At 38.0% G+C, this 17098-nt stretch overlaps 1 protein-coding gene across 3 annotated transcripts; it reads right to left on the bottom strand.

Moving 5' to 3' along the window:
* Nucleotides 1–503: 503 nt before the first annotated feature.
* Nucleotides 504–16069, bottom strand: EloC (elongin C). 3 transcript variants are annotated; one of them, XM_067143293.2, is made up of 4 exons: nt 15979–16069; nt 15664–15710; nt 15354–15544; nt 504–2412 (listed from the first exon to the last, which is right to left on the bottom strand). In XM_067143293.2, the coding sequence occupies exons 2-4, from the start codon at nt 15691–15693 to the stop codon at nt 2271–2273; spliced, it is 363 nt and encodes a 120-aa protein (XP_066999394.1). In that variant the 5' UTR covers nt 15694–15710; nt 15979–16069; the 3' UTR covers nt 504–2270. The 3 variants fall into 3 exon arrangements, with proteins under 3 accessions (XP_066999394.1, XP_066999393.1, XP_066999392.1); XM_067143292.2 differs by having other exon boundaries at nt 15886–16005; XM_067143291.2 differs by lacking the exon at nt 15979–16069 and adding an exon at nt 15834–15856.
* Nucleotides 16070–17098: the final 1029 nt, after the last annotated feature.

The following is a 17098-nucleotide window of genomic DNA, read 5'->3' as shown; positions in this document are numbered from 1 at the left end:
GTGATGTGATCTATACTTTCAAAGCAGTCATTTTCTCAAAGAAGATTCCTATAATATTTTGACAGCTGAGAAAGTCTACATGAGCTATCAAGAAAAGATGTGAGATAAGGTAGAAAAATTTGTTATTCAGGGTTAAATTCTAGTTCTCTAGCCTGGCCAACCATTAGACTACCAATTTTCATGCAAACTTCAGGTAGAATCTTAATCTAACTTTCTATACTTAACAACAAATAATTTTAGTGATTTAATCATTAAGACTCATTTTCCTGTTCATACACTAAAAATACACAGCCTGAGATTACTTCACTACAGCATTAAAATAATCATACTCTTCAATAGATAGCCACGTTATATTTTTGTTTTGTAGTTACATTCATCAAAATTATAGAACATTTCAGTCAAAAGAAACCATGCAGATACATTTCATCAGCCACTCCACAGTTCAGAAAGAAAGGTGTCCTGTTCTCTGGAACATCTGGTTTCTTCAAAAATCATTAACTGAATAGGTCACAGCTGTAGTAATTTATTTTATTAAATATCACTATTATTCTGTAATTACATCCGTTTGCTCCTCTATTCTACATGCAGATCAGTTTTAAAAATAAAACCAGTTTTGTTGACATTTCTGACGAACTTCAATAGATGTTTCTTACTCTACAGGAATTACAATGTTTTCAACATTATCACTGTGATCGTGTCTGAATAGACACGATAGTAATTTCCTAATCTTTGCATCTTCCATAGTGATTAAAATAGACTTTTATATTACCAAACTGTACAAACATGACAAACACAGTATTAAGATTTGATATGAAAACATTCAGGCAAACTAAACAAATAAATAAATACACAGCAATGTTATCAGTCATTACAAGTTAGTTATACCAGTGCTTTTCAATTGATTTGCTGCAAAATTTTGTATGTAGTGTATATATCATGTCTGCTTGATGAGTCTTCATTCAGTATAAGAGTGAAGACTAGAGTTACCAGTTGAAGGAGTATTAGTGAGTTCAAGATTATAAATATATTTTAAATGGTTGAATATTGCAGGTAATGAAAATATTGCATCAGGGGAGTGTACAAAATCACAAGAAACTAATTCAGATCAAAATCAGAAAAAATAAGTTTGCTTTAGTAACCACTAGGGAAAAATGTTGATATTCCAGAATATGAAAAATCAAGTAATAAAAACTGTACTGGGATTAATGTTCTTGACAAAGATATTTGCGGAGTATAATTTCAAAAGCATCCTTAGTAAAATTCAAGAAACACTCCCAGACAGTTATTGGGACCAACCTTCTGCTATAATAGTGACTGCATAACATTGAAAGGTTTTTAAGTTATCTTCCAACAGCATTACCTGAAAAATCACTTCTTCAGTATTATGAATGATCTAATAAAGCACAGTTATTTTCCCCTAAAATGTAAAAAGAAGTAAAATCAATTTAGACGCAGCCAAGACAAAAAGAGAATGACAACACATGTGGTCTGTTTTGCATTGGACTATATATTTAAATAATACCTGATTTAAAAAAATCCACCTTCATATTTTCAAGTGGGTATACCACAAACGGTAGTACTTCAGACAAGGATTTGAACAGCACTGAATATTATACAGCAATGACTGATGAAATAGATTATCTCATTTTGCCATCAGAATGCTATGGAATAATCAGAGAAAATATTTTTATAAGTACAATTATACAAAGCATTATCAACTTGGCAAATGCCAGGCTGACATGAAAACTGGGCCTGACACCTAACTATAAGACCTGTATCACTTTGATGAAAGGCATGACAAAAGGGCACCATTCATCTTATTTACAAAATGTTGAATGGTTCCACAATATCAGTCTGCATGTGCACACACTCAAACACACACTTATCTCCATGAAAAATACTTAACTGCATGAGTTAATAAAATCAACAACTTTAAACTTCCTGCCTTACAAATTCCCAGAGTGTTACAGGCAGCAAAACCATACAACATTCATTCTCCTTACATATCTATGATTTCAGCTACCAGTTTGTAATTTATAACAACTGCATGGGTATCTAACATAATACATCACAGAATCCATAGTAAAAAATATCAATGTATTACATAACAGAATTTATTTAACCATTACAAATTAAATATCAATTGTATATATCATTCACACAACAATCAGACACAATACAGCATCATTGTAGGCTATATCTTTCTGTAAAGCTAGATCATGCCGTGCACACAAGATAAGGGAGGGAGAAATGCTGATCTAGTTCTTAAATTAGCAATCAAGAAAATTGGCTGCCATGAGCAATTCTAAAGCAATTTCAGGAGCAATTGGGAACTCTGGAATTTCAGTCGAACTGTTAGTGTATCGAACTTTGTAAGTGAAGTACATACAAACTTTCTGCAGTACATGTGATCTGGAAAAGAAAAATAACAGCTATTAATTTGAATTCCTTTAGAGGACTGTTTAAATATTTTTAAGCAAGGAAATGTAAAAAGCAATGAAAATCAACTGTTTACAAAATAAACAGCAGTTCACTTGACAAGTTAGACTTATGAGCACTCTTATTTGCCACACAACTATCTTTAAATCTTTCCAGACCTACTTACTGAAAGTCCTCTACTGTCCATGTTTTTTTTAAGAACACAAGAATTATCCCATTCTGAAATACGTTAGTCTGCTGGGCGCACAGATCCATATCAGTGTATACCACCACCTTATATATGTACACTCCACCGTACAAAAATTGGCCGGTAAAGAAATATTAAATTGTATACATTCTCAAAACATATTTGTTACCTTGGATAGCCAGCGGCCAGAATCCTACCACCTGCACAATACGTTCATCCTATTTCAAACAAGAGGATAATGAAAGAAAGTCATCTTCTGTGATAGCAAAATTTTTGTGCAGTTGAGTGTACAAGTGTATGCTGTCCGATTCATATAAGGGGTGATTAATGAGTAGTTACTGCCACTTATGGAACTGATTTTGCAAGACATTTTAAGCAAAAGAGGACATATGAACCAGTGTCGAATTAGCAACATTTTTTAGAGTTACAATGATTTCGTAAGTGTGCAGGTAAGTGAATTGCAGTGGACAGTGACACTTTTTAAAATGTTACGTTAACAAGGCTGCATATTAATGCTGCAAAATGTGACCTGAGCATTCAACTGGTGCAATATATAACAATTATTATTCCATAAGAAATCTCCCACGCTGCTATCTTCATCTTGTCGCGATGTGGGAGCTTGCATGCCTAAGTGATCCTGAGAGCTATGCCGGCGGGAGCATAAGCTCCTGGTAGGGCCACCCAAGCCGGACAGGTCAAAGGTGATAGGCCAGACCAAGAGGGATACCCTGGTCCTCCAGGTTGGGGGTTGATCATGGGGCTAACAACCCTATATTGGAAAAACAACTCGTTACGAAACTCACAGACAAGAATAGCCGGACTGATGATAATGGTAAACGACCCAAGCGAGGAAATGGAAGATGCAAACGGAAATATGATATGTATGTAGCAACCTGGAATGTACGAACCCTGAATAAACCAGGAGCCCTAAACAATCTGAAACAAGAAATGGAGAAATATAATATTGGAATAGCAGCAATTCAGGAAGTCAGATGGAAAGGAAATGGTGTTTTTAGAAGTGGTAGATATACAGTTCGAGCCAGAGGTACAATAGGTGGCACAGGCTTCCTAGTGGATGACAGATATAAGTCAGCAGTTTTGAATTTTAAACCTGTAAATGAAAGAATATGCACTCTAAGGATGAAGGCCCATTTTTTCAATATCACCCTTGTGTGTGTGTATGCACCTACAGAAGAGGCTGAGGATGAAGAGAAAGATATGTTCTATGGACAATTGGAACAAGAAATAGAATGCATCCCAAGACAAGATGTAAAAATCATACTTGGAGATTTCAACGCTAAAGTGGGTAAAGAAGAAGCCTATAGGGAGACAGTTGGGAAGGAAAGTTTGCATGATGAATCAAATGATAATGGACAGAGGCTAATTGATTTTGCCATGGGAAACTCGATGGTGGTGAAGAGTACTTGGTTTCAGAGAAAGAATATACGGAAAGCCACTTGGTGTTCACCAGATGGTGTCACCTTTAATCAAATAGACCATGTAGTAATCGATAGGAGACATGCATCTGACATACTACAAGTTGACAGTTGTAGGGGAGCTGATTGTGATTCGGACCATTACTTGGTAAGAGTAAAATACAGGCAATGTATTGCAACTTACAGATCTGCTAAGAAAGGGAAAGCTCCAAGGAGATATATGGTCTCAAAATTGAAAAATAAAGAAACTGCGCAACTGTATGAATGCAGGATGAAGAAGAAATTGGAGGCTAAACAACATAGCTGGGCAGTAGAAAACATCGAAGGAAAGTGGATTTTATTGAGGGATGCATTGCAGGAAAATGCAGATGAAGTACTAGGAGTGGAGGTAAAGACTGAAAGGCAAGGATGGTTTGATGATGATTGCAGAAGAGCAGTTGAGGAGAGAAATGAAGCAAGGAAGAAAATGTTTAGCAGGAAAACAAGAACATATGTAGAAGAATTTAGGAAGAAGAGGAAAGAGGCAGACAGAAATTGTAGGAGAAAGAAGAGAGAGGCAGAGAGGAAATGGATTACAGATTTGGAGGAACAATATGATATGCAAGAAGTACGGAAGTTCTATGGAAAAATAAAGGGCGTACAGAAAGGTTTTCAACCACATGCTGTATTCTGTAGAGATAAAGAAGGAAAGATGATTGGGGGAAGAGACCGGATTCTTGACCGATGGGCGGAATACTTTAGTGAACTGTTGAATGTGGCTGCAGAGACGGTGAGATTGGAAGAAGAGGATGGGCAGCCTTGGCAGGATCCTGGCCTAGATTTAAAACCAGTGCCTGTACCATCTGTAGAAGTGAGGACAGCAATTAAGTACTTGAAGAATAATAAGGCTCCAGGAAGTGATAACATTTCAGCTGAGATGATTAAATACGGTGGTGAACAGTTGACGCAACTTATTCACCAACTAATTGTGGAAGTTTGGGAAACAGAACAAATGCCAGAGCATTGGAGCTTAGCAATTATTTGCCCAATTCATAAGAAGAAAGATAAAGCAATTTGTGAAAATTATAGAGGTATATCTTTGCTTAGTGTGGTTTATAAGGTCTTAGCCAAGGTTTTGTCTATGAGACTCACTCCGCTGGTTGAGCAGATACTAGGAGACTACCAAAGTGGCTTTCGGCAGGGTAGATCAACAACAGATCACATCTTCACTGTCAGGCAAATAATGGAGAAATGTAGATGTGCATCAGCTGTTTGTGGATTTTTGGCAGGCTTATGATAGTGTGAAGAGAAGGAAACTGTATCAAACAATGATGGACATGGAGTTCCCAACTAAATTGATAAGACTGGTACAAATGACCCTAACAGGTACTAAATGCATGGTTAAAATAGAAGGAAATGTTACTAAAGAGTTTGAAGTAAACCAAGGTTTGCGGCAAGGGGATGTGTTATCTACCCTGCTCTTCAATGTGGTTTTGGAGCGTGTGATGAGAAAGGTGGAGGTCAGTAATCCAGGCGGTACGCTGTTCAACCGTGTAACACAGAATCTGGCTTATACTGATGATGTTGATATGCTGGCTAGAAGATTGAAAGACCTAGAGGAAGGACTGGATAGATTAGAAAAGGAAGGAGGTGAAATGGGCCTAAGAGTGAATAATGCCAAAACTCATTACCTGTTTGCATCTAGGAGGACCGTAGTAAGGGAAGACAAGTGTATAAAATTAAATAGGATTAACTACGAGAGATGTGAAAAGTTTAAAGTATTTAGGAGTGCTGGTGACAAAAGATAATGACATGAAAGAGGAAATAAAAGCGAGGATTGCTGCGGGCAATAGGGCTTACTTAGCTTTATTAAAGTGTTTAGATCACGCAGCCTTGGTAGAAGATTAAAGTTGACAGTCTATCGAACAGTATTACGAGCAGTGGTAACTTATGGCTCTGAAACATGGACAATGACCGAAGTAGATGAAGAACTGTTGAACAGATCGGAGAGAAAAATACTGAGAAAGATTTTTGGCCCAGTGAAGGAAGGAGAATTGTGGAGAATAAGGAAAAACAAGGAATTGGAAGAACTCTATGGACATCCAAGTATCATAACCGAAATAAAAAGCAACAGATTAAGGTGGTTGGGACACGTGGAGAGAATGCCAGATAATAGAGCTGTCAAGAAGATCTATAAGGGAAATCCAGGTGGTAGAAGATGAAAAGGAAGACCCCGGAAAAGATGGCTGGATGATGTGGAGGAGGATTTAAGAAAGATGGGAATAAGAAGATGGAGGCGTGCAGAAGATCGTGAAGATTGGGCTACAATCGTCAGAGAGGCCAAGGCCCTACAAGGGCTGTAGCACCAAGGAGTAACTAAGAGTAAATTCCATAAGAAATATGTATGCCCTACTTTTGTAGTTAAATTTTCTGTACAACGCAATTACAGAATTAAAAATACACATCTTGAACTTCAGAACAAAAGCCAATTAAATACAGGATTATTTGAGAAGAGTAAATTTTATTGTATTTTCCCCTTCTAATGAAAGAAAATCAAGAAAAAAGTTTTACAAACAATTATCAAATTATTGTAACTTTGTAAAGTATCAAGAATAGGATGCAGAGTTATACTTCCTTTTAAAACAATAATCACTCCCACATGTTCATATAATAATTTATGATCAAAACGTCTTCAGCAATCAGCTCTGCACCCACAAGACAGTAACCACCTCATGAATCACCCAGTATACTGTTCAAACATAGGGTATACACAAGAACTAGGAAAATATTTTGTAAGTTCAAGAACATTATTACTTAGCATCTAAAAAATCATCCCAGAGAATCAAGTGGTTTAGTTTTTCTACATAAAAGAATACATATAAATATTTTAAACCAATAAAATCTCCTTGCACAATTTTTTAAATAACATACAGTATATATGATTAAATTACTAATTATTGTTCAAGTTATTAAACACACCTTGCACAATAGTACCTCCTTGAGTAATTTAATCCAAGAAAACATTTTGGGAAAGAGAGGTCATGGAAGACTGAGGAGAGTGTACCCTCAATAAATGATGCAAAATGTTCATCAAGAAATGAAACGTGAAGCTAAGGGCAAAGGATAAATTGGATGAATTAACAAGGCACTGCCTTTAGGGATTTACTGCATTACATTCATCATCATCATTAACTTCTTGGGAGAACTAATGTTTTTCACGTGGATCAATATTGTCAGTTATAAATTCTAGATGGCCAAAGAGACCAATTCCAGAAACTACAAGCTCTCTGCAATGCTGGCACATCAAATCTGTAGTTCTGGACTTGTTAAGACATAACAGTTTAAAAGAAGAAATAGTCCCTTGAACACCTATCACTAACCCTAATACTTACATTGTCCCTCAATCCAAATTTATCTTTATAATAAGGTATGGTCAGTTGATAGATCACCTTTTCCCTATCGTCTTCTAGCTGGTCTATTGATGCTGGTGATCTATGTATCACCACTAGACTTCAAATTTATATGCTGTATAAATTGCCAATATAAGCATGAACTATGCTGCAAAAAGCAGTGAAATATGCATTTAATATGCACTTATTTTCATGGTTTTAAACACTTGTACGAAATAAAACGTAACATTCCTTTACTACCTACGAGGTTCACCCACACCAATACATAAAATCATTATCATGGATAAACCGCTGAATGAAAAACAAAATATCACACTACTCACACTTGCAGCTGTTCCACTAGTACTGTACAAAGAATCTGTGCATACACAAGAACTTAGTTTATCCGGCCCTCATTAATCTGGATCTCCGGTTTATCCTGATTAAAAAAAAAAAAATTATTTTTACTCGTGCAGTATTTCTTTTGCGGGGTCGACTCATCTTGAATATCTTTTCCGACTAGGATAGTTATGATGAGAATGACAAATTACTAATTCAGGCTACGGCATAATGATAGACGAAGAAATTATTTCCTCTTGTTCCTCGGCAAGTAATGACGAGAGTGATGGTGAATTCGAAAATGAAACCGGCGTTCCATCAGAAGAAACAATGACTCACAGAGGGGAGGCAATGTATGTGGACAAACTGATGGCCTATTTAGCATCCCAGACTGAAACCACTCCGGGGGAACTGATGTCGGTAAAACGTCTTTGTGATCATGCTGCATGCAAACACTATACAATTGTAAAACAGAAAAATCTCTTACATTATTTTAGTACATAAAACAGTCATAAATGTAAGAAAAGTGTTCTTATATTTTTTTTCTACAACTGAAAAAAGGTATTACTGTACAACTTATGATAATAGATTATATAACATGTACTGTACTGGATTTGTTTTTTAGTTTTTCCGGATTATGCAGATTTTTGATAATCCGGATCAGTTCCGGTCCCACTTAATCTGGATAAACGAGTTTCTTGTGTAGTTTGTGAAATGTATCTGTGTTCACTGTTATAACAATATGCACATGTTTCCTAGATAAGACAGTGTGTTAATTAATACACATTATAAATCAATAAGATTGTAAGAAAACCATGTAAAAATACCACAAACATTAAGAAACACACTTAAATACACATTCCTCTTTCATTGAACACTGCACACCCTACTTTTCCTGTCCATAATTCGCTTTGCAGTACACTACACGCCTTCTCCAAGCTTTCTAGTACAAATTTGCGGCATATGTCTGCTAAAACTAGCTACAATTCGGAGAATGATCTCTCTACATCTACGGATGTCACAGGACAGTACTTAAATTCGGGAGCGAGTGGAGGTGTTAAACATTCTGGTAGATCCACATTATCAGTACCAGCCACATACTAGTTTATAACTACCATGATGTAGCCTGAATTTTGTTTAAGGACATCACAATATTTTCTTTGCAGACAGAATTTGAGGTTTCATGGAATACCTTCCATTTCACGTTCCATGTTCTCCATAATGTTCAGCAAATCACCAAGATGCAACCCATGTGTTTCTAGCTTCTTGATTGATTCTAGTTGGTATGATTTGGAAGTGTGTCTTAACAAGTCCCTGTTCCCTTTGAACTGTTTCATTGCCGAAGGAGTTCACGGCGTTAATTACTGTACATTTTCTTGAAGACTGATTATAAAACATGTTAAAATATGCATAATAGGCCTACAACCAAAATTTGAAATGTATGCACTAATCTCAAATATAGTCCGGCCCTGCGGTGTAGGGGGCAATGCGTCCGCCTGTCACCCGGCGGCCCCGGGTTCGATTCCCAGCCGGGTCAGGGGTTTTAAGTTGTAAATGATTAATATCCCTGGCCTGGGGACTGGGTGTTTGTGTTGTCTTTAATGTTCCTTTCCTCACATTCAACACTCTACACTTCCTCCATTCCAATTACACGCAGGTTCATATCACATGGTGCAAGTAGGGGCAAAAGATCTCTATAGGTAGACGCCCCGAACAAATAGCATTTACAAAAAACTCAAATATATGCGAATATGCATTATTAAACTTAATAATTTGTCCAATTTCCCCTTCAAATGCACCTCCTTGTCGATTTTGAAGGTCTACATATTGGCAAACAAAATATTCGTTTGCTTACAAATCCAATGTCTAATCATCATCATTCAGCTCTACTGGAACCAAACAGCAGAGGTCAAAATTGAGGAAGACACAATTGGGGACATAGCTATACGCAGAGGCATGCGACAGGGCTGTGTCCTGTCCCCTCTTCCTTTTTAATACCTAATCTGAGGCTGTGTTCAGGGAAGCTGTCGAGGATGTTAACCTAGGGATCAGGATAAGAGACAATAACAGAACATCTGCTTTGCTGATGATACCGTTGTGTTAGCCAGCAACTTTGCTCATCTTCAAATTATTACTAACATTGCAAGGATCAGTGCAGCATTTGATCTGTTCATGAATACTGGCAAGACCAAGCTGACTGTATTTTTGAAAACACCTAAACAGGCCTCCCAGCACATTAACAACACAACTGTTCAGCAAGTGTCTTCCTTCAAATATCTTGGGACTGTAGTGACTAAGCATTGCAATCCCAGAATGAAATATCCAGGACTGGGCAAGCCAAAAATCTGATCACCAGTACAAGGGCCCTATTCACCAACAGAGATCTCAACCTTCAGCTCCAAGTTTGGACGTTGTGATGCTGTTTTTCCTGCCCTTCTGTAAGGTTTCAAAGGCTGAACGCTCAGCCCTTTGCTGGAGAGGTGGAGTGAAACTTTCGAAATGTACTTGTACAGAGGAATGCTTCAAATATCGTGGGTGGAAAGGAAAAACAATGAGGAAGTCCTCAACTTGTTAAATAAAAAATAAAAGAGTTTCTAACAACCATTAAGGAATGAAAGCTCAGGTACATTGGACACATCATGAAAGGTGAACAATATAAACTTTTCCAACTCAATGAGGGAAAAATTGAAGGAAAACGAAAATTCCTGGCTTAAATACCTACACCGCTGGTATGGACGAACTTGCATTAATATGAACAAATTGCTGATGCTTCACTACAGGGGAAAGTGGAAAAACGACAGATTCGTTGGCTGAACGGTCAGCGTACTGGCCTTCGGTTCAGAGGGTCCCGGGTTCGATTCCCAGCCGGGTCGGGGATTTTAACCTTAATTGGTTAATTCCTACGGCATGGGGGCTGGGTGTATGTGGTGTCTTCATCATCATTTCATCCTCATCACAACGCGCAGGTCGCCTACTGGTGTCAAATAGAAAGACCTGCAACTGGCGAGCCGAACCCGTCCTGGGATATCTCAGCACTAAAAGCCATACAACATTTCATTTCAGTGGAAAAACAACAAAAAACTTCAGTATTACAAAAGGTCATAGATCCAAATAACGTGACAGAAGGTGACATGGCAAATTAACTCATTTACAAACCCTGGGAGGAGGATTAAGACTTGAGAATCTAATCCATGCGACTTATGTTACTGCATACTATTTTTCATCTAATTTGCTAGAAACTGTGTTTACATTTAATTTTATGAGTTTATTGAATTAGGAGTGCATAACAATATGATGTAGCTAAAATAATCCTTGTTAAGCAAAATCCAATGTTTTGTTCCTAAACTCAACGTATGCTAAAGGTTCATTTTAAAATATGATATTCCATTAACTTCCTTCCAGCAATTTTAAATGCTAAATATATCTTAAATGCTTTGCTGAATATACCTCTGTCCCTACTTTTTAGGTTTATGTTATAGTTTGCAACAGAAATTCCATAAAATTTCCTGAATTTTACTGTTATGATTAATTTTAACAAGTTATTTTTTCTCAAGAAATTACAGAAGTGAAGATGTCAACTTCTGGAACTGGGCACCTCATTTGATATTCAGCAACAGTAATATCAAACTGCTGTCCAACATCTTTTCTTCAATGACGGTAACATCACACTGTTTCCCGAGAATGTCACTGCAGATGTGATCCCGGAAGGAGACATGCATTCTCCAGCAAACCACATAGATTTCCACTCCACGGACTCTTAGTAGTTTTGGTCATGGGCCAGCATTTCGTTCCATATAAAGTCACTACAAGGACAACAGTTCGGTAGATCTTGATTTTAAGGTGGTTAGGCATTCTGTGGTCACACAAAGTATGTACCTGGAACTTCTGCCCACTTTGACTTGCACTCAAACATTGCTGTCAATTAGACCACAAGCACACTATTAAAGAAGTGTGTATTTTTATATGAAAATCCACAGCCTGTTTCCAGTCATCCGACCAGGTCAGGAGTGGAATGAATGAAGCCCCCATCTAGCGGCGAGGATAGGAATTGTGCTGGCTGCCGAAGCCTGTCACACTCTTCTGGGGCAATGATTAATGGCTGACAGATGAAAGAAAATGAAATTGGTGTTGCTGGAATTAAAGATGACAGGGAAAACCGGAGTACCTGGAGAGAAACCTGTTCCGCCTCCGCTTTGTCCAGCACAAATCTCACATGGAGTGACCGGGATTTGAACCATGGAACCCAGCAGTGAGAGGCTGGCGTGCTGCTGCATAAGCCACGGAGGCTCATTAAATAATAATAATAATAAATATTATTGTTTTTAAGTCCCACGTACTACTTTTACGGTTTTCGGAGACGCCAAGGTGCCGGAACTTTGTTCCGCAGAAGTTCTTTTACATGCCAGTAACTCTACCGACACGAGGCTGATGTACTTGAGCACCTTAAAATATCACTGGACTGAGCCAGGACCGAACCTGCCAAGTTGGTCTGAGAAGGCCAGCGATCTACCGTCTGAGCAACTCAGCTTGGCTAAAATCGTTGAAATAGGTCATATTAACTAATCAGAATGTCACTAACGTATTACAAAATTATTTCTTAATTACAATGACTTATATCATTCATTTCAGTAATGAAAAGATCTTAAACTGCAAAATGCTTTGAGCAGACCTTGATATGACGAGTCAGTGCATGCAACCGCTTTTTATGGAAGGGTTCCTCCTTAGGAAACTGATGGTATGAATACGACTGATCTTGATTTTGGAACAATGGAACACTGCAACAGCCAAGCAAAATAATTTTCTTGTTTCCTTTTCTGTCATAGCTATATATAAAAACTTGAACGTCTTCAACTAACTAGGCAACTTCCATTAAAAACAGAGGAACAAGTGACGATTAACATGCGCATACTGTTTACCACTTGTGAGACACCTATCGGTAGCGTTTCAGTACATCCCTATTATAAGCTGAGACACTTTGTAAGCAGGCTAGCAGTGCATGGTTTCCAAAGATTTTTTTTCTATTTGCTTTACGTCGCACTGACACACATAGGTCTTTATGGCAACGATGGGAGAGGAAAAGCCTAGGAATGGGAAGGGAGCGGCCGTGGCCTTAATGAAGGTACAGTCCCAGCATATGCCTAGTGTGAAAATGGGAGACCACGGAAAACCATCTTAAGGGCTGTCGACAGTGGGATTCGAACCCACTATCTCCTGGATGCAAGCTCACAGCTGTGCACCCCTAAACTCACAGCCAACTCACCCAGTTTTCAAAGATTTGTCATATTGAATGCTTTCATGAACCACATGTGGACTGGGTTTTATGACCGCATAGGATCACTTTAGTCACTTCATCGTCAAGGCTTTGTGGTCCTCTCAGTACTTCTTCAGACGCTCCGATCTTCGTGCCCTTTACTCTGTTGAAAATGTGGGTTTGATTCGTGCAAGGGTAAAGCGGAGGTTTGTATTCTTGAGTTAAGCCTCTTAAAGGGAGCGTGGCTCTAAGGGGGCCACTGTTCTCATGACAGAGATTGGCCTGGTGGCCTGTGATATGAGTATTCTATATGGGTTAATGCTGAAAACCTAAATTAATTCAACAGATGGGCAGGTGGGGAAAAGCTGAATTCATTTAGAATATAGAATAGTTACAAAGCCTACTACTAAACTGTTCTTGGTGATAACAGAGCTTTCTATGAAGGCGAGTGTTGAAAAGCAGTATTAATTGAGATTGGCTAGTGGTGATCTGAATTAATTTAAAATGCTGCCAGATGCCTACTAAATTGTGTTTAGTAGCTAGTGCATCGGGACTGAGGCAGCAGTGCATTTGATTGTCACAAGTCCCTGCAAATTACTGTCCTTAGTTGATTCATTATCACTGTTGTTCTATCGATATGGCTGCGTGCGGTGGATGTCTTATTAATGCCACCGGTTTTTCATCTACTTATAAGAACTTCAATTATTTTTCTTACAATTGACTTTACGTTGCACCAACACAGATAGTCTTATTGCGACAATAGGATAGGAGAGGACTAGAAATGGAAAGGAAGTGGCCATGGTCTTAAGGTATAGCCCCAGCATTTTGCTTGGTGTGAAAATGGGAAACCACGAAAAACCACATTCAGGGCTGCCAACAGTGAAGTTCCAACCCATAGTTCTTTTGTATCAACGTCACAGCTTGATTCTGCACCAACAGAGATAGGTCTTATGGTGATGAAAGGATAGAAAAGAGCTAGGAGTGAGAAGGAAGCAGCAGTGGCCTTAATTAAGGCACAGTGCCCAATGTGAAAATGGGAAACCATCTTCAGGGCTGCCGAGAGTGGGGTTCGAACCCACTATCTCCCGAATGCAAGCTCACAGCTGCATGATCCTAACCGCACATCCAACTCGCTCGGTGGTTATGCCTAATGATAGGCCTGCTATGCACACTCAAAACATCGAAAATCGGTGGCGACACTTGAAACACGGCAGTTATTTCGTTCCATGGTTCAACAGGAGAAAACAATTTTGTCTGATATCTTGCCGAATTCCTGTTTAAAACCACATTCCCCTTGAACACGAGGGTGAACGAATTTTTTAAAGCTGCCAATGTCCTCTATCCTCCACTACATTAAGGTAAGTTTCATATAAAAATATTATTGGTCTGTATTCTACATTGTTTCATTTATAGGCCATATTTACTTGCAATTTTAATCTGCATGGATTTGTAATGGAATGTATTTCTCATCACTGATGGGAATGATGTCATATCCGATTACATGTTAGCCAATAGCAATGCTACTACCAAGTCCAGCAATGGAGAAGAGCGTGTACTACTTTTTATTAGGTTATAAAAGTACTGGCAAATATACTTTTAGAAGTGGATTAGTGGGTCCCTGGACATCACAACGAACACATATCTCCTCTAAAAGGAATTCCATGGAAGGTTTGCATTCTTTCTACTTTCTCATCAATCATGTTATAGAGCTTGTGTGAATATAAAACTCTACTGCCCAGCCTCCTGATCAATCATATTTGCATTTGCATTTGGTATTTTGATTCTGATAATTAAAATTCCAGTACAAGAAGAAATTAGTAATGTAATTTAAATTTGCTAAGCACTCATCAATACAGATATATCGCTGAGAGACATGAGTTCTGGCAAACCTAAGTGCACTTAAAGTATCTTACTAAACACGAGTTAGCAATACACTTGAATAAAACATTTTATCTAACCTATAACCCAACAACCAGTATTTGACAATACTGTGCATATGAACAAGATATGGTTAATGTAACACCTTGAGCAATCAGGTAGGGGCAATTTCAACTTTAAAATAATATTGGATATCGGTCTGAAAGAACAAAAATGAGAGCTCTCAAAGTGGTACTACCAGCATTAAAAATGATCAGTTCCAAGAATTTGAAAAGATTATCTTGTGGAAAAGCAGTCTATGATTAGTTGGTAAAAGGCAAAAGTCCTTACAAGGTGCTAAAGACTCGACTGCTAACAAAGGCTTTCAAACCACCTACAACAGGTCTCAGGAGTGGCGTAACATTGAAATGTGGTCAAATCCAATAAATCACAAGTGTGCTTCAACTTCTACTTACGGAATTTCTCGGAAGTTAACTTCGTTTGTTTCATTTTCTGCAAACTGTCCTGGTCCACTAAGCATGGCTTTAATTGTTCCCGATGTCAAGGCATGCTCACGTTTTACAATAAATTCGTGGCCATCAGATGAAATAAGTTTCACATACATAGCATCAGGGCCTTCACAACCACCGTAAACCTTCTCCTCATCCTATAATAAAGTAAAATATATTAATTACAATCAGTGGTTAGCGAAGATAGAAAACGAAATGAGGTTATACTCCGAAATCTGATTTCGCGTTTTCTTACAAATACACGAACAGCACTCACTTTCTTGTCTTCCGTCATATCTGCAGACATCTGTCGGTGTAAATAGCCTGAAAAGAAAATTATTAAAATGCTCAGTCACTCTTTTCGTAATCAACAAGCAATGTCTTGACAAGTTTTCTTAAGGAAAGAGTGAAGAAATTATCGAAGAAATACGATTATGCAAGGATTACCACACATTTACCCAGACCTTAACGGGAAAAGAGTACGTTAAAATCAGTCTACCTTAATTAATAATCATTCGCCCAGTGCGCCTTGGTTAGGATATCGTATATTATTTATTAAATGAACATTTGACTCCGTTTTCTGGTTTATTACCTGACTTCCGTCTCACTCACAATACGTTAATCAAATGAGAGAACCAAAGAGAAGGAGAGAACATTGAACATCATCCTCGGGCCGTGGTGAAAGATGGTACCAAGCACGAACAAAATCCTAGTAGGATGGTACGGAACAATACGAAGTTAATTCGTAGATGTGTGAATTGTAAGTGAACTTCCTGAAAACGAGATAATATAATTCTCAATTGTTGTGATTTTGGGACATACATTTTAACAAAGCAATCCAAATATTCCCATACGGTACTAATTTCAAGAATGGTTTTACCGAACGAATTGGCCGTGCGGTCAGCTTGGGCTTGCATTTGGGAGATAGTGGGTTCGAACCCCATTGTCGGCAGCCCTAAAGATGGTTTTGCCATTTTGATACCAGGCAAATGCTGGGGCTCTACCTTAATTAAACCTGTACTGCATGGATTATTTTTCGTTTCCGTGTGGTGAAGGCGCAAGTATATAATATCTTTGAGATTGAGCCAGAGGTACTCCTGAAGCATGTGGTAATGTGATGGGGAGGGCCCACGGAAAATAAACGGTGGTTGGTACCAGTTGGTACGCGTGGATTTTAACGGGGTAGAAGGAGTACCTTTGATTGTAGGGCTGTTTTGTCAACTGTTATGTAAAAAAAAAAAAAAAAAATGTACAAGACACCACTGGTATATGTGTTTCATTTACGGTACTGTAAGTTGAAGGTGTGCCATAAAACTACCTTTGTCCACAATCTGTACCGGTATCCATTTACACACGTAAACAGTTTTATGTTGCCAGATCGTTTAGGCACAACAAAAGACATTTTGTGCATATTACCATTAATAATTTTGTTAATAATTAAAGAAAATAAGGTACGAATTAGCTGATAAGAAAACAGGACTTGCACAAATTGCTTTTTTAAAATAATTGCTATAATTCCTAGTTTCAGTCAGCTAAAATGGAATAAAAATATGTTTACCCCCCCAATCGCCGCTACTGTGCTGTGTTAAGTTAGCAAAATCTGGCGCATGATTTAACGTATGACAAATATGGCATCTTTTCATATTCTAAACAGAACAAATTATGAATAAAACGTGTGCAGTAATTTGAGAATTATAGTCGTATGTAACATG

This window comes from Anabrus simplex, chromosome 3, assembly GCF_040414725.1.
Source record: "Anabrus simplex isolate iqAnaSimp1 chromosome 3, ASM4041472v1, whole genome shotgun sequence".
NCBI classification, from domain to species: domain Eukaryota; kingdom Metazoa; phylum Arthropoda; class Insecta; order Orthoptera; family Tettigoniidae; genus Anabrus; species Anabrus simplex.
Note: the sequence above shows the minus strand (reverse complement) of the source record. Positions and strands in the feature narration are given on the sequence as shown.